This window comes from Natrix helvetica (genome assembly GCF_964273705.1).
Source record: "Natrix helvetica genome assembly, chromosome: 10".
Lineage (NCBI taxonomy): Eukaryota > Metazoa > Chordata > Lepidosauria > Squamata > Natricidae > Natrix > Natrix helvetica.
Window position 1 is genome coordinate 16,952,123 of NC_138561.1, and position 18,211 is coordinate 16,970,333.

Genomic DNA, 18,211 nt, shown 5'->3' on the forward strand with positions numbered 1-18,211 from the left:
TGTAATATGAACCATAGGTTACAATTGCCTTGTAACAATTCAATTTTTTAAGGTATGGTACATTACCAATGTACATAGCCATAAAAATACGCAACTCGCAGTGAGAAGTATTACAGAAATATTGTACAAGTATTCCTCAAGATACAACTATAATTTGAGCCCAACCAATTTCTGTTGCTAGGCAAGACAGATGTTAAGTGAGCTTTGCTCTGTTTTACGATCTTTCTTGCCACAGATGTTAAGTGAAATCTGGCTTGCCCACATTAACTTTGCTTGTCAGAAGGTCGCAAAAGATGAACACATGGTGACCCAAGGACATTTACTTACTTTCTTTACTTTTATTTGCGCTTATAGACCGCCCCCTCTCCCAAAAGGGACTCGGGGCGGTGTACAGTCCATACAAGAAATACATCATATGAATAATTAAATAATTAAACAGTTAAAATTGTTAAATAGATAAATAGATATGGAGGAGGTTAAAAAGAAGGTTAAAAGGAACTGTACAACTAAGTAAAGTATCTAAATATAGTTTTAAAAACCCCTAAAAATATCCCATAAATTAAATTTAAAAACAGTTCCCCTAAAATACCAGTAAAAATATATCTGCCAGGAGGTAGCAGTTATGAATGTGCCAGGCCAGCTAATCGGACAGAGCAACGGTCATAAATATGAGTCAGTTGCCAAGCATCTGAAGTTTGATCATCCGACCATTGTTGTTGTGAAAAACGGTCGTAAGTCACTTTTTTTCAGTGCTGTCGTAACTCTGAATGGTCACTAAACAAACTGTTGTAAGTCAAGGACTTACAGCAAATCTCTTAGGATACAGCAGTAATGAAGAAATGGGCTTACCTGCCGATTAGTATTTCTGGCCTTTTTGATTCACTGGTAACTCCAAAGATGTCAGGAATTAAATCACCATTGAAACTTCACCAGCAACGGCAAAACAACAACAAAAGTTGGATATTCAAGTTAGACAACCAATTTTATCCAATCGCTTTTATTTATTTTATTTTTTAAAATAAAACATAAAAATGATATCAACGCCTGTAATTTCACTCTTTAAAAAAAAATCTCACAATAAGCATATACTTACTCCATGATTAATGGTTCGTCAGAAAATGTCTTATTTGCTACAAATTTATGATTTTTATCTGGGGAGGGGGAGAAACAGAAAGAAAAAAAAGAGTCACATTTGTTACATTTTTCACGTTTATATACATTCAACTGGGTCTTTTGTTTTATTTCGTAGGATTCTTTGTATCTACCTTCTTTGTATTTTTCGGACTATAAGACGCACCAAGATTTCAAAGAGGTAAGTAAGGGAAAAAAAAGTTTTTGTCCTCCCCGGCCCCCAGGAGCACTCCGCAGGCTTCAGCAGGGCTGGGGGAAGGCAAAAATGCCATTTTTGCAAAAAAAAAAATGGTGGAAAAAGAGCCCGTTTGCAAAGACAAAGGCATTTTTGCCTTTCCCGAGCCCTGCTGAAGCTTGCAGAATGCTTCTGGGCGCTGGGGGAAGGCAAAAATGCCTCCATGTTTGTGAAAAATGCCCCATTTTTTGCAAAAATGCGGTGCGGGGGCGGGGCTTCAAGAGACCAAAAATGGCTGTATTTGGTGTATAAGAGGGACCAACATCTCCATGTTCTTTTAGGGGTGGGAAGGTGCATCTTATATTCTGAAAAATATAGTACTACAGATTTAAATTAATCCTCTTCCTATTTCTGAGGTGGATGGAACTAACCTATCCAAGAGATTCTCCTATTTCATCTGGGGAGGGTGGAGGGGAAATGAAGAAATTCAAGGAACTGATCTGTTTATTTATAGTAATAATACTTAAAGTGATTAACTGGCCAGACTATAAGATCCAACATGCTTTCTTGTAGTGAAGTGTTTATGCTTTTGATCGTGATTATACTTTGATTGATAACAATGGGCCATAGAAACACTATGCCCTGAACAGATGTTCTTAATAGCTCTAAAGCACAGTTTCAAAATATGAATGAGCAATTCTTATAGAAGACAATACGATATTTCACATCACAATTTTAAAAAAAAATTACTGATGACACAGCATGGAAATATTTGAATCAGACATTGCACAGCTCATGTATTTTAACCTCTATCAGAGCAGTGTGCACGTCATTTCTTTCTTTGGTGAATTTATTAACCATAACCTGCTTCTTCTACAGGTTGCTCTATCTAGCTAGATGTTGAGCAACATCAATTTCAGATAAATCAAAAGGGGGGTATAGTACACATTTCATGGATACAATATGGCCTTCCACTATCAAATAGGCTTTTGTGCCCAGGGAGAGTCAAGGACTAAACATTGACTTAGCACTGATGATGTTACCTAGTTGGGTAATGAAACATCTGCAAGAAAACAAGCAACCTCAGAGACCACTCAAGGACTAAACCTTTATGTTCAAACTGAATTTAAGCCCATTCCTCTCTCACATCCACCTGAGAATAGGGATATTTATAGCTGCTTTGTAGAAGAACTCAATGAATATTTTCTGCAATATAGCCTACCTAAAGTTTGATTATTTCCCCAGAAAATCCAGATGGATAGGTCATCATAAGGCTGTTCTCGTGGACGAGTCGTCAAAAGGACATCCATTTGGGAATCACCGTCGTAATCACCAGGAACTACACTGGTTATCACAACATCCCTAAAATTAAGGGAACAAAAGTTTCAAGTACCACGTATACTACATCTATCTAAAGAAATGTCACTTATATATGCTGCCTTACATATGATTGTTCCAGTTCAGGTTAAGATCTTGACAAAATAATCTTTACCTTCCCAAATTCTGTAGCTCCGATGGGTTAAAGGATTTCACATTTCAAAACTAGTTCACGGAATATACATTTTCATCCTTCAAAAACAATCTTCGAAGATTACCTTTTATCATTATCTTAACACTTCTAAAAATGGCCACATCCCCTCTGTTCCATTTGTATACTGTCTCACACCAGAAAGCACAACAAGCAAGCAGAAAATAACCTACAATATTTTTCTGAAAACCATTGGCTCCATTAATACTTTAAAAAATGCCAATATATATATAATGCATGTACAGCTCTAAGCATTTACTGAAAGGTACATTGTCCTCAAAAAAGGGCTCGGAGCACGTTCTGTAGTGCTCTGCTTCATTATGAATGTAACACATCACTACCAGTTAGATAAATCATGAATTATTACTGTGATCATCTTTGAGGCTGCAGAAAAATCCCCATATGAGCATTACAAAACAGATCTTTTGAGACCTCAGTAGTATAAAGGTAAAAGTTCCCCTTGCACATATGTGCTAGTCGTTCCTTCCCGACTCTAGGGGGCGGTGCTCATCTCCATTTCAAAGCCAAGGAGCCAGTGCTGTCCGAAGACGTCTCCATGGTGGCCCCTATTTTTCTACGTGAATTTTTTACGTGCTTTCGAACTGCTAGGTGGCAGAAGCTGGGACAAGTAACGGGAGCTCATTCCGCTACGCGGCACTAGGGATTCGAACCGCCGAACTGCCAACCTTTCTGATTGACAAGCTCAGCATCTTAGACACTGAGCCACCGCGTCCCTTTTGAGTATTATAGCAAGATCCATTTAACATCCAGATACATAGAATGAACAGCACAGAAAATCTATTGGAATAATTCCGGGACGCTGCATTTACCTTAATAATAATTTGACTTTAGGCTTAAAGTAGGGCTCATTTTGGTCCGCAAGGAAGATATTTAATTCATTCTCTGTAAAGGGAGGAGGAAATACAACAGCAACAACAAATATTAGATGGACAGTCTTTTATCTTTCTGCCTTCATGACTGCTTTTTCAACCCACTTCATTTTACCTCCCCGTCTAAAGAATTAAGAAGCAGATACGGTGTTTTCTCCAGGTTTTGGAGGCATATATGTGTCAGCCCCACATATACAGGAAGGCTAAAATGACAGAATACAGAGTTGGAAGGGACCTTGGAGGTCATCTAGTCCAACCCGCTGCTCAAGCAGGAGATCCTATGCCATTTCTGACAAGTGGATGTCCAGTCTCTTCTTGAAAGCCTCCAGTGATGGAGCACTCATTGTTTTATTGAGATTACCTATAAGAGAATCAATCAACTCAGCCATACCCCCTTCTTCTTATAGTTTAGGGAATTAGGAAAGGGCGTCGACCACTTCTGGATGGTATCTGAAGGTTCTGGACTTTAAAAGTACTTTATCTCTTGTTGCCTTGGCAACAGAGCGTGTCAATCTCTGTCATCTTTTTTACCTTGTATGATCTGCATACCTGGATCTTAATGAACAAGCTACGACTACTTAATATCCCTGACGTTTTAACTTTATTTCATGCGGAAATGCTAGAACACTTTCAGCACTTCCTGCTTGCGCAGGGGGCTGGACTAGAAGACCTCCAAGGTCCCTTCCAACTCTATTATTCTGCAATTGGTAATCTCCAAAGTTCACACTGCAACTTCAGGAAAGTTTGTTAGTTACTGCTCTATGCAGAAAACCCTAAATTCTTTTAAATTCTCCCTTTTAAAAAAAATCATTGCTATGAGATTTTCAAACAATTAAAACAGAAATGCCCAGACTTCTTTAAAATATACCGGTGAAATTAAAAGTAAGCCAAACCGAAAAGCACTGTAACTTTTTTTTTAAAGATTTGCACATTACATTTCCTACTGATCTGTATTAGTGTACAATAAATCAAAGAAAGAGACTATATTTAGAAAAGGAACAAACTTTCCTCTGCTGAGCCCAACCTACTGTTTTCTATTCTTTTTTAGTTTTACAAATTCCTCTCTTTGAAATTGCACAATGACCTGTTGTGTTTTATATAGTACCAAAAACATGAAGAAAACTTAATCATCAAAACGGATACACTAAGTGACAGCTATTGCTGTAGTGAAATCCTCCAGTGGAGATATCATCCCTGATTTACTCATAAAGGTATTTGATACCCAAGTGCCAATTTTAAAAAGCTACATTCCTTTCATCCCTCTAGCACAAGGGTGCCAAACTTAATTTCACTGATGGCCGCATCAGGGCTCTGGTTGACCACGGAGGCCGAGTGTGCATGGCTGACTGGGTGGGTGTGGCCAACTGAATGGGCGTGGCTAGTTTGCCGCCACTCCTCAAACTGCTGGCATGTTTCCTCTTTGCATTGGGTAGACCAGATCGAAGCCAGGCTGGCCCGATCTTTCCTCTTTGCATTGGGTAGAATAGGACGGTCCCATTGGCCGGATCTGACCACATCGCGGGCTGTATCCGCCCCACGGGCCTTGAGTTTGACACCCTCGTTCTAGCACCTTTAAGATTCTTTTGTTATCTAAAGTTCAACCGACAAAACACTTTAGTATTCCACCATTAACAGCAAGGCATTTCTCAAACTTCACTCCTTCTATCAGGAAACCTCAATTATGAGTTTAACAAAGTGCGCTATGCCTTAATTTATTCTGCATGTAAAAAAAAACCCACAGGCACTGCTCGCCTTCAGACACATGGAAACCAAAATGAAACAAGTAACATTTTGACCTTTTATAAAGTAAACACATTAGCATAAGAAGAAAATTGCTTTCTGTGTCAGTAGTTATTTGGCAGAAGGATAGCTGCTTTGTTTATATGCCAAAGAGAAACATTTATGGCACATTCTGGTGTCAACAAGAAGGACATTAAAACCTCTTGTCTGCTAATCACATTTCAGCACGCGTTTCTTACCCAAGAAAAGGAAAACAATGTAAGTAAACCAGTTTATGAATCACTGTTAGCCATTGTTCCTATACCAACACATTCAAGAGGCCAAAACCTTAAGTAGAATGTACAAATACTTTACAGGAAGATGTCAGTATCATTCTATGTGTTATACTTGCTACATTAAAATAATCCCACGGGATTATTTGGGATTCATTTGTTGACAAAGCCAGTTTGATGTGGTGGTTAAGGTGCTGGCATAGAAAACCAGGAGATGGTGAGTTCTAGTCCCACCTTATGCATGAAAGCTGGCTGAGTGACTGGGCCCATCACCAGGGATGAGTTCTAGTCCCGCTTTAGGAATGAAAGCTGGCTGGGTGACTTTGGGCCAATCACCAGGAGACTTGGAGTTATAGTCCCGCCTTAGGCATGAAAGCCAGCTGGGTGACTTTGGGCCAGTCCTTCTCTCTGAGCCCAGTTCTCGTGGTTCTTGTTGTAGGGAAAATAAGAGGAGGAAGGAGTATTAGATATGCTTGCCACCTTGAGTTATTTATACAGGTAGTCCTCAACTTACAAAAGTTCACTTAGTGAGCATTCAAAATTGCACTGGCTGGCACTGGAAAAAGTGGCATGTCCATTTTTTACCCTTGCAACATTCCCATGGTCACCTGATCAAAATTCTGTAACTGACTCATATTTATGACGGTTGCTGCATCCCAAATCCCCTTTTGCAACCTTCTGACTAGCAAAGTCAAGGTGGAAGCCAGATTCACTTAGCAACCGTGTGACTAACTGAACAACTGCAACAATGCACTTAACAACTCTGGCAAGGAAGGACGTAAAATGGAGCAAAACTCAACTTAACAAAGGTCTCATTTAACCGCAGAAACTTTGGGCTCAATTGTGGTCATAAAGTTGAGGATTACCTATCATAAAAGCGGGATAAAAATCTAATAAAGAGGAATGAGATTTTAGTGTCCCTCTTGCTCCATCGGTGAAACAAGTGTAACACAAGAGCAGCCAAGCAAAATGTAACCTTTATTTTGATATTCCTCCCAGACAGAAAGGGAGGCCGAAAGGGGTAAAATTCAGCACTTTCATTCATAAAAAAGAAAATGACCACTGAAAAGAGAGGGAAATGGGCAAGTCACACATATTTTTGATCCCTGGCACTTCCCAATGCTCACTCCTATTGTACCAACTATAGGAATAAAACTCCCCATAGAGTCTATGAGGAATACAGTAGGAGTGAGCCTTGGGGTATGCCAGTGATCAAATATAGTGAATTGCCACATATATTTGGCATAAAGGTAAAGGTTCCCCTTGCACATATGTGCTAGTCATTCCCTACTCTAGGGGGCGATGCTCATCTCTGTTTCAAAGAGCCAGCTCTGTCCGAAGATGTCTCCATGATCATATGGCAGGCATGACTAAATGCCAAAGGCTCACGGAACATTGTTACCTTCCCACCAAAGGTGGTCCCTATTTTTCTACTTGCATTTTTACTGCCATATATACTTGCATTTTTACTGCCATATATAGCTACAGGTATACATTCACATAGTTATTGTTCTTATTTACCTTTTTCACTTTTGCATATTTGTTTTTCCATATAAAAGGTTAAAATACACATTCTGCTTTGCTTATCATCCCGTACACCTATTTTGTATTATCACCACCCTATTTTTTTCTTTTCTTTTCACCCTCCCTCCCTTCTCTACTTCCTTCCTTCCTTTCTCTTCCCTTCTTCCCCAAGTTTTTTTCTTAAAGTTGATCTTCCCGATCCTTCAAGGAATGGGTGTGGCAGGGACCCACAAAGTACCACGAACTTCACACCCACGAAGCACCAGCTTTAGAGATGCCCAAACGCCCATTTTTAGCCATTTCCAAGCTTTTCAAAGCCCTGAATAAATAAAAGGGGGGATCAGTCCACCCCAAAGACTCCCCACCATCCCCCCATAGGTTGAAACTTGAAACTGACTAGAGCGAGGCCCCCGGCAGCCTCCTCTGCCGTCCTCGTCCTCTCACCTCCCCTTAGCACGAAGAGGTCGGTCTGTTTGTCGGAGTTGAAGTCCCCGAAGGCGGCCAGGGTCCCGAAAGCCTCAGCCCCGAAGAGCTGCGAGGTGACATTCTGCAAGGCCCGGCCGGGCTTCAGCAGCGCCCCGACCGTCGCTAGCAGCAGCAGCGGCGGCCATAGCAGCGAGGACCGGCCACGCCGAGCCAGGACGGGGCGGCAAGGCGCCCCCATAGCGGGCGGTAAATTCCTGCCGGTTCCTTTGGCAGGGACGCGCGACTTCCGGGTTCGCTTTACGGCACCGATACACTGCGCCTTCGCGGAGAGGTGTTGGTGTGGTTGGGCGGGCGCATTTACGGCGGAGCCTAGCAACCGTCGTTGGGGTATTGACAAGTGGGCGGAGACAAGCGCCTTGCTTTTCAGCCCAGTCGCTTCGGGCGGAGTTTTGAGCGGCCCGCTCGTCCTCCTCCTCCCGCCGCCATGGCGTCTTCTCTGGCCGATGTGAGCTGGAAAATGCTGGAGCTGAGGGCCCGCTCCAAGCGTTCAGGTCTGACTTCTCTTCCCCACCCCCCGCTCCCCTCTCTGCGTTGTCTTCTCCCCTTGTCTCGCTCGCCTTCCCATGGTCGCTTGTACAGCGGAGCGTTTGCAACTCCAACTCCCAGGATGCCCCGCGAGCCCGGCTTCTCCCTTTGCTCCTCTCTCCCCTCGCTCTTTCTCCAGCCTGAAGAGCTGAACGCCTGACAGGGAACTCTGGGAGTTGTAGTCTAAGCGACTGCCCCGTTTCTTCTCCTCTTTCCTGCTCTCTTTTCCCATCCATCGCTTCCCACCACAGGGAGGACTTGCAGTTGGAAAGGCTGCAGTTGAAAGTTTTGGGCTTTTTTTTAATGACCTTTATAAAATGTTTTTAAAAAATTAAAATTAAAACTCTTACCCAGAAACTTTTGCCTGGCCACATGACCATGGAGACGTCTTCAGACAGTGCTGGCTCTTCAGCTTTGAAACGGAGATGAGCACCGTCCCCTAGAGTCAGGAACAACTGGCACATATGTGCGAGGGGAACCTTTACCTTTACCTTCCAAGCCTTGCATCCCCCTTTTTGGGGCTGGAAGGGGCTCACTTTGGGCCAGATCCCTTTGTTTCCTCTCTCCCTCCCCACCTCTGAAAAGAGGGGAAAATTAAGACTTTGCCCTGTGGAACTCAAGGTACATTTCCTAACAGGCTGACATTTTTTTTAAAATAGTTGGGCAGATATAGTAATAGGAATGAAAAATAGGAATTAGTTTTGGGAGGGGGCTTTGCTGACCTTTTGGTGCAGTCATTAGTTAATGGGAAAAGCGCTCTATCTATCTATCTATCTATCTATCTATCTATCTATCTATCTATCTATCATCTATCTATCTATCTATCTATCTATCTATCTATCTATCATCTATCTATCTATCTGACATCTGCAATCTTTCCCTTACAAACATCCAAAATTCTCTATAGATAAGTATCATGCAGGTATTGTAAACATAAGAACAAGCTATTTGAAAAATGCTAGGTGTTTCTGAAGTTTCCTTCTCTTTGGCCTACATGGCTAGAAGCCATAGTGAGGAAACCTGAGCTTTCTGCTTAAGAAAGGTATGTTAATTATAAGCAATGATTGGTTTGAAAGCATAACTTCCCTAACCTGGATTAAAATGCTGTCCTGGGGCATTTCAGTGGGGTCCTAGGCATGATGGAATTCATTATTTTGAACGTACTATTTTTGCTTGGTCACCAAGATTGGGATTAAACCCTAGTTTTACAGAATATTTTGGAAGGTCCTTTTATACTGTATAAATTATATTGTAGCCAAGACAGAAGTCAAACCTCTATCTTTAGCAAGTGCTGAATTTTTCTGATCATAACTCATCGAGTTTCCATCTTTCTCTCTTGATGGAATTGTCTGGTATTTCTGATACTTTGCTATCGGAGACAGATGGAGATTTTTAAATTTGACCCAAGCACAACCCAAATGGGAAAAATGACACCACTCTTCCCTTTCCCCTCTTTTTGTCTTCTATTTTTCGTACTCTTTATGTTCCAAGTTTCTTGAATCGTTTTCTTAATCTTATTTTTCAAGAGTTTTCTCTGATTCTGTCATTCGATCCCCCAATATTTCTCTCTCTCTCTCATTGATTGTTCTCTTTCTCTTCACAAATGTGCTCTCTTCTTTACAATTTTACCTTCCTTGGCCCCGTCAGTCAATAAGTCTTCCCTTCCTCGACTTGTAGCTATTTTTGTCTTTTGCTTGAGGCGTTTGGCAGCTTCACAAGTGACTTGAAAAGGTGGCTGCAGAGCTCTGGCTGTCCCCAAAATGCAAATTCTGCTGTTGCTTGTTTACATTTCTTGCTGTCCTTTCAGTATAAAAATCACTAATAAAACTCTTCTAGAGAAAGTCTATCTACAGCATGCATTGGCCCCAGTAACCTATAGTAATCTCCTTCCTATTTTCAGCTACATTTTACTTTACTTCTGTGGAAGTATCTTTCCACATAGGAAAACAATGAAATTATGTTTCAAATTTTTAGTTTACTTAAAGGGAAAAGACATTTTTCTTTACTGTTCATGATGATTACTACGTATCTCTTATGTTTCCTCCAGTCAACTTGAGTCAATAAACCCTTGTTTGGACTGGATTTTCAAAGCATACACAAAATAAAGGCCTGTTAACATATCATAAATTAAAGTAGCTTTCTATGCACACCCTTATGTAACATAAAGTAGTACCCTTAATTGCAAGAAAAGCATAGTATTGAACAATAGTTATATTTCCCTGCTGGCTGGAGAATCCTGGGAGTTGAAGTCCACTTAGAGTTGCCAGGTTTGAAATAAGCTATATATGGATTTCTGTAAATAGTAAGAATGAACATTAAAGCAAAGTTAAAGATTACAATGAAGCCAAAACTACCGCTTTCTTTTCTATTTTTGCATTTCAGCCATGGATTATTTTTTTTCAAATTCTGAGTTTCTACCGACTGCCTTGAATAAGAAAATATACCTGCAAATAAATACATTTCATATGACATACACTTTTAACTTTGGTATGCTCCTCATTGGAGATTCCAGTTACCACTTCTCAGGTGTAACACTGATAAACAGAGGGTAGATTTTAATAAATGTTCTTGTTTTGCTAAGATAAAACTATATAAACTTTTGAGTTGTGCAGAAACAAATACAATGGAACATCTACTGCTATTGCAAATACTATATGTGTTAGTTTAGGCATACCACAATTAGCAGCAATAATAGGTAACTAATGTCAAATGTTAATCATTACTTTAAACAGCAGCCTGATAAAGATTGGGTAATTTGAATGCATGCATAATTTAACATGAAGAATAACACCTTACAAATTTCACTATAATAGAACTTTCAAATCCTCCTATATAACTATAGTGTAAGAGACTATGGGTAGTCCTCAATTTACGACCATAATTTAGCCCAAATTTCTGTTGCTAAGCAAGACAGTTGTTAAGTGAGTCTTGCCGCATTTTACAAGCTTTCTTGCCACAGTTGTTAAGTGAATCCCTGCACTTGTTAAGTTAGTCACATGGTTGTTAAGTGAATCTAATCAATTTCGTTGTATACATGATGTACAATGACAATGAAGGCTATACTTTACTAATCGGGCCTCCCCATTGAATTGGCTGGTAAGAAGGTTACAAAAGGTGATCACATGACCCTGGGAAGCTACAACTGTCATAAGTACGTGCCAGCTGCCAAGCATCTGAATTTTGATCATGTGACCACAGGAATTCACATTCATAGCATCTGAATTTTGATCATGTGACCACAGGAATTCACATTCATAGGTGTGGAAAACAGTATAAGTCACTTTTTTCAGTGCTGTTGTAACTTTGAACTAAACCAATGGTTGTAAGTCAAAGACTACCTAAGTGTAGGAAGGAAGACCCAGATTCTAATCCTGCCTTAACACAACGAGCTGTTTGAGGGGCTTAGGGCCAGTCCCCCTCTCCCAGCTCTCAGCATTGTGGGGATAGTTACAAAGAAGAGTCACAAAAGCTGAATGAAGTGGGATAGGAATCAAATAAATAACCACAAGGCTTTTTTCATATATTTGCAGAGCTGCCCCCCCCCCACTATTGAAGAATTCTTAATGCATATATTTATAACATAAAACCAGATGAAGCATAATTGATACCATTAATTAACTCAGGGGTGGGTCAGAAGTAAGTGATGCCTCTTGTAGAAATGATGGCAGAGCTTTCGAAGGCTACATCAATAATTATAGGTCTAAGCAGGGCTGGGTAGTTCAATCAAGGGATGGAGTTTGAGCAAATAGAAATACCCACTGAGCAAACCTGAAATTTTATTTATGGACTCTTTAATGGGAAGCTTAAGAGTCACACAAAGTAATATTACCTTGAGGAATGTAGAACAGCCCAAGTATACTCTTTGGGTTAACAAATAATTTACATGTTCCATTAACCCAAGAGCAAACGGTTTTGATTTGCACATGACATTTATTGGATTGGAATGGAGAAATCCTCCTTTCGTTATTGTCAACACTCAATATTGTCTGACATATTTTTTTTTAAAAAAAATGAGTTGAATAATATTATTGCTGTAGCACAGCAATTGGATGTTATGTCATTGTAAGTAGTGGTGATTCAGCCAGTAATTTAAAAAAAAACCAAAACAACGGTATGGGAAAAAAACTTTTGCAGTACATAAGAAAAGCCTAGGGTACAATTAATCTAATTATCCTCCCTATTGTCTATGGCATGATGTGAATAACTTCGCTAACACTGCTTTTTGCTTAATTTAAACCTGATTGCTTCTAACCCTCACTAAACGTTTTCGAAAATTGCAGTAGTTTAGCCTGGCAACGTTTGTGATTAGCTGCAACAGCTTGAAATGGCCACTTCAAATACTGACAGAGCCACCACGTCACGTGCATTCCTGTGGTCGGGTAAGTATATTGACTCTTTAACAGGTCTCTTATTTTGTGTTTTGGGCTGATGTGGACACATTAACACAAGCAAGCGCTCTGTTGATGAAAGGATGGCTGCTTATTGATATGAAGTGTCAGCTTAAAAAGGACTATTACGTCTGCACCGATTGATAGTTTTGAAGCATCACTGTATAATAGTTGGAATCTGGTCATAACCATGTTGGTGCCATGCCAACTACTGTATTTTTTGGAGTATAAGACGCACCTTTGCCCCCCCCCCCCCAAAGAGGGTGAAAATATGGGTGCATCTCATACACTGAATGCAGCATTTTTGGCCTTCTGAAACCCCACTCCCTTCACAAAAATGGACGCGCAGAGGCTTTGGGAGGCCTGCAAAGTGCTCCTGGGGACTGTGGAGGGCAGAAACAAGCAAAAAACCAGCCCGTTTTTTGCTTGGTTTTGCCCCCCCCCCCAGCCCCCAGGAGCACTTTGTAGGCCTCTCAAACTCTCTGCATGTCCTGTTTTTCACAAAAAAAATGAGGCATGCAGAGGGTTTGGGAGGTCTGCAGAGTGCAAAAACGCCTTTTTAATTTACCTCTTCAAAATCTTGGTGCGTCTTATACTCTGGTGCGTCTTATTCTCTGAAAAATACGGTAATTACAATTTGGTCCCAATGGCCAGTAAGAAGATTTGGGGACGAACAGTAGTGGGAGATGAAAACAACCGTGGAGTTTATATGTGTTTTTTTTACCTGTCCAGTGCAAAGTTAGCTATGAAACTTTAGATTTTTAGACAGTCCTTGGAATTATAGTAACCCTTGTGAGGAAATGACTCATTAGTTGGAATTGTTGGTTTACTCTACTAGCTGCAAAATAACTTTGATAAAATGGGGTGGGTTTTTCTTCTTCTTCGCAGCTGCAGTTTATAACTCTTGTTATAAATATAACTCTTATAACTATTGTTCAGCCCCCCACAAATCTTTAGCTAGCCAGTAAACACAGACGTTCATTATTTAGTTGTGCACACAATATAAACTCTTTCACAAGTTCATGGTGGAGCTATAATGATGCCGGGAAGATAGTGCATCCCATCAGAACATAATAAAAGGATTTTTACATTATATTGTAAGAGGAATATGAAAAATGAGCAATCACAGGTTTCAATCTCATTCTTTTGGATGACACCTTAATTTGTTTTATCAGCTCACCTTACTCAGCTTATGAATATGATCATTATCCTTCAGTTTGCTTTCCCTGCATCAGAGAGAATGATGCTTAATGATGAAATGTCAGAGTTTTGAATTTCCAAGAACTGTTCAAGAAATGTTTCTGCAATATGTGGCATGTATTCACAAGAAATGTGTGTGATCCTCACCCCACTTTTTTTTTTGCATCCTAGAAGTGAGAGGCTAATAAACAGACCTACCTGGGGAGGACGGAGTGGGGTGTGTTTGTTGGTGTTGGTAATGCATTTATTCACTTCACTTTCAATCCAAAGTTGGAAGGGACCTTGCAGGTCTTCTAGTCCAACCCCTTGCTCAGGCAGGAAACCCTATAGCATTTCAGACAAATGAGTGTCCAATCTCTTCTTAAAAACCTCCAGTGTTGGAACATTCACAATTTCTGGAGGCAAGTTGTTCCACTGATTAATTGTTCTCACTGCCAGGAAATTTCTCCTTAGTTCTTGGGTCTCCTTGATTAGCTTCCATCCATTGTTTTTGTCATGCCTTCGGGTGCTTTGGAGAATAGGTTGACCCCCTTGTTCTGACCTAGGCTTCCCAAGAGCATGAAGGAAACTCCTCATCCTGACAAAAAACCCTTTTATTAATTTACTGTGAATTCTGCTCATTCACATCCAGCAAAGTCTTTCGAGGGAGGATTTACAGTCACAGACCTTATCTGGCTTGGGGAGCTGCCTGGCCGATATCTGCAAAACCTGGCAAGGAGTCTCAGAGAGTCATGAACCAATTAAGCAAACTAGTTATCTCCTGCAAACTCCACTCCCCTTTTGCTCCTTTTTTATTTCCTCTGGGAAGGGCTATTCATCATCCACCTGACCTCACTCCCAAGTCGACCCCTGTTCTTTAGCTGTTCCTTTCATCTGGCAACTCTGTGCATGCGCACACTGGGAACAGGCTCCAGCTGTTCCTCTCCCTCACTGATGTCTGACTCTGATGGCAGTTGGTAACTGTCAGATGGCCCTGGCCCCCTCTCTGCCTCCGACACAGAGCCCTCATCAGAGCTTTCCCCAGACTCCAGGACTGGCCCATGTTCCTCCCCAACCTCCTCACTGTCCGAATCTGCTGCCAGTTCTGCTGGCCGCTGGTGGGTCACAACACCCCTCTTCTATGTGGCAGCACCTCAAATATTGGGAGACTGCTCTCATGTCACCCCTAGTCCTTCTTAAACTCAACATGAAAATCCAATCACGATTTGTGGAGGTTTTGCTTTCCCCCCAATTTTTGCAGCAATCACTACCTCCTTTCTGGTAAAACAATTACATGCAGGAGTTGGATTTCTAAATTATTGGGTTTTTATTGCTTGTCCTTTTCTGAATGCCTTTTTTTTTGAGTTGTGTAGTTTCTGGCTTTCTGTTTGTGTCCCTTGAGACCTGCTTAAAATAATTCCTCGAATAAAAATTATAGCTTTTCCTTCTCTGCACATTTTTCTTTGGTATTTTTTTTTCTCTCTCTCTCTTTTGATCCATGAATGAAGTGAACCTTTGGCAGTTCGTGGGTGGTTGATTTGAGGTCATGTCTCTAGTTAGAGTGAAGGTCTGCTCTATGACCTCACGAAGCCGCTGGGACGTCTCTGCTGGTATGGCAGGTCATAAGGTCACCAAGTGTCATGTCTCCTAGTTGTAGGAGTTGTTATACATTTGCTTCCTCCGCTATCACAACATGCCTGCACACTAACTCTCTTCCCCCTTTCCCAGGGGCTGTAATTTGAATGGGAACATATCGCAGCAGCCTATCCAAAATAACAGTTTCCTGTACATTTTACACATGCTGATTTACAAATGTGTTGATAGGAGTTTTTAAAGTGCTTTGGGTTCCTTCCCCTTTAAACTGAGTATTGGGGAAGAGATGGGGAGCAAAACATTTTTTTCCCATGATATATTCCCTTGCAGCTCCTGAAGATAAGCAGTGACAGAAATTTGTGTGTTATCTCTATGTGCTTCATTTGTAATACAGTCATATTCCTATCTTGACGGCATACATTGGTTGCTGTAGAATGGTTGGGTTTCCTGGGGGAACAGTAAATCTTAATAAATAAATATAAATTCAATCCAGGATTTATTAAGCAGAGTGTTTTCTTGACATATTTAATGACATATGTTGTCCATTTAAAATGTTTTTGATTAAAATCTGTCACCAAAAATCGATACGTATCCTTATGTGAAGGAACAGTTTGCTATTATTGTATGTGTATGTTTTTAATTCACACAGTATGTTTATTTTCATATCAGAAGTGCAGTATTAGAAAGCTGGGTTCTTTATATTGAAACTACCTGATTAACCTCAACCTTTATATATGATTCTGAACTCCAGATGGGTTAAATGATAATTGATTTTAATGGCATCATTGGCTAGCTAACCCTCAAAACATTACTAGAGACAATAAAACAGCAATAATTCACAACTGTATGTCATAAATACAGAAGACATTGCGCCGTCAAGAACTATGGAAAGGTAAATTACGGAAATGTCCTTCCATTTAAGAAAGTGGAATGATCAGGTTTAATTAAAGGATATTTAGCATTTAGGAATGAAAGATAGTCCTTGAAGGTCTAGGACAACTTGGTATGGTCAACCCACCATAGCAAACTCACATGTCCAACTCATCACGGACAACACACCATGGCCAATTCACCATGGTCAACTCACCATGCCAATTCACCATGGCCAACTCACCATGGCCAACTCACCATGGCAACTCACCATGGCCAACTCACCATGCCAACTCAACATGGCCAACTCACCATGGCCAACTCACCATGGCCAACTCACCATGCCAATTCACCATGGCCAACTCACCATGGCCAACTCACCATGCCAATTCACCATGGCCAACTCACCATGGCCAACTCACCATGGCAACTCACCATGGCCAACTCACCATGGCAACTCACCATGGCCAACTCACCATGGCCAACTCACCATGGCCAACTCACCATGGCCAACTCACCATGCCAACTCAACATGGCCAACTCACCATGGCCAACTCACCATGGCCAACTCACCATGCCAACTCAACATGGCCAACTCACCATGGCAACTCACCATGTCCAACTCACCATGGCCAACTCATCATGGCCAACTCACCATGGCCAACTCACCATGGCCAACTCACCATGGCCAACTCACCATGGCCAATTTGTCATGGGACAACTCATTGCGGGACAAGAGTTACACTAATATCAAAAAAAATGGTGGAATGGAATCATTAAAGGACGCCAAAGGAGGGACAAAATAAAAAAGTAAATGACAAGAATTACAATTATTTTAAAAATTATTTTAAATACTTAAATTGAATCATTGAATTGTCCTCCAGCGACTTGCCCCGCAGTGAGTTGGCCATTGTGAGTTGTCCCACTGCGAGTTGGCTGCAAAGAGTTGGCCGCACCAAGTTCTCCCACTCAGCAAAGCAACTGGTAGCCATGCTACATAAAGGATGGATGACAAATCTGAAAAAAAAGGATAAATAAGGATAAGTAGTTGTTGCTCAAGCTAAATCTTAAGTCTAAGCAAGAAATCCTTTCCAATGGTGACCTTGGGTAAAGGAGGCTGATGAAAGTGAGATAACGCTTCGGTTTCTTGAAGATGCTGAAAATGGGGTTGGTGCATGTCTGCTTCTATCAAGTGGATTAGAACAGCTGAATGTGTTAAACGAATATACCGAAAGTGGCATTTTCTTCCTAAAACGATAAGAGAAACAGAGGCAATTGTAATAACAGTTGTTTTATTTCTACGTGGGCTGCAGATGGCAGATATCCTTGTAAGTATATGTTTTGCAGCACTAACCTGTCATTATATACTATATTCCATTCAGTTATGCCTAGTTTTCATGCTTCAGCACTGTTGTCCGCCACTAACATTTTAGAAACATGGTTACGGAAATATCTATAGGCAAACACTGTCTATGGCTGTATCTAGTACAGATAGCTACTATCTGTAATGGCCGTAGTATAAGTGAGCACAATTGTGTCAGCAAGTAGTCACTAAGAGAAAAATGATGTTACCACGACCATCATGATTTCACACAGGACAATGTCCTGATAAAAGAGAATATTTTGTAGCACAGGGTCGAAATTTGGAGTGCTTGGTGCTCTCTGAGCTTGGTGAGACGTTTCACGACCCAGTCTAGGTAACAAGAGCATTAAAGAGTAACTCCCGGAATACACGACAGTCGCCCTAAATTTATTTTGCAAGACTGGTCACCACAGATGTATTATTTGCCAATTCTTTCAGAGTATTTTATAGATATTTGACACTGCAATAATAATCTTTTCCATCTTGACTATTCTTTATTCATCTTGACTGCATACCGTATGCTGGTGCAGAGTTGGTTCAATGTTTT

General features: G+C 40.8%; 2 protein-coding genes across 5 annotated transcripts in view; one reads left to right on the forward strand and one right to left on the reverse strand.

Moving 5' to 3' along the window:
* The window catches only part of ITFG1 (integrin alpha FG-GAP repeat containing 1), an 82,612-nt gene extending 74,600 nt beyond the window's left edge, over positions 1-8,012 (reverse strand). Inside the window, exons 1-5 of the mRNA XM_081963226.1 lie at positions 7,705-8,012; positions 3,665-3,737; positions 2,529-2,668; positions 1,094-1,151; positions 850-924 (exon numbers count right to left, since the gene is read on the reverse strand). Coding sequence (XP_081819352.1) covers positions 850-924; positions 1,094-1,151; positions 2,529-2,668; positions 3,665-3,737; positions 7,705-7,924 — 566 coding nt within the window. The 5' untranslated portion in view covers positions 7,925-8,012. The remainder of the gene's footprint in view (positions 1-849; positions 925-1,093; positions 1,152-2,528; positions 2,669-3,664; positions 3,738-7,704) is intronic.
* Positions 8,013-8,087: 75 nt separating this feature from the next.
* PHKB (phosphorylase kinase regulatory subunit beta) overlaps positions 8,088-18,211 on the forward strand; it is a 93,218-nt gene continuing 83,094 nt past the window's right edge. For 2 of the 4 annotated variants that reach the window (XM_081963209.1, XM_081963208.1), the window contains exon 1: positions 8,091-8,237. In XM_081963209.1, the coding sequence (XP_081819335.1) occupies positions 8,171-8,237 (67 nt within the window). In that variant the 5' untranslated portion in view covers positions 8,091-8,170. Of the gene's footprint in view, positions 8,238-12,551; positions 12,651-18,211 lie in introns of all 4 variants that reach the window. The other 2 variants (XM_081963210.1, XM_081963211.1) reach the window with 2 other exon arrangements.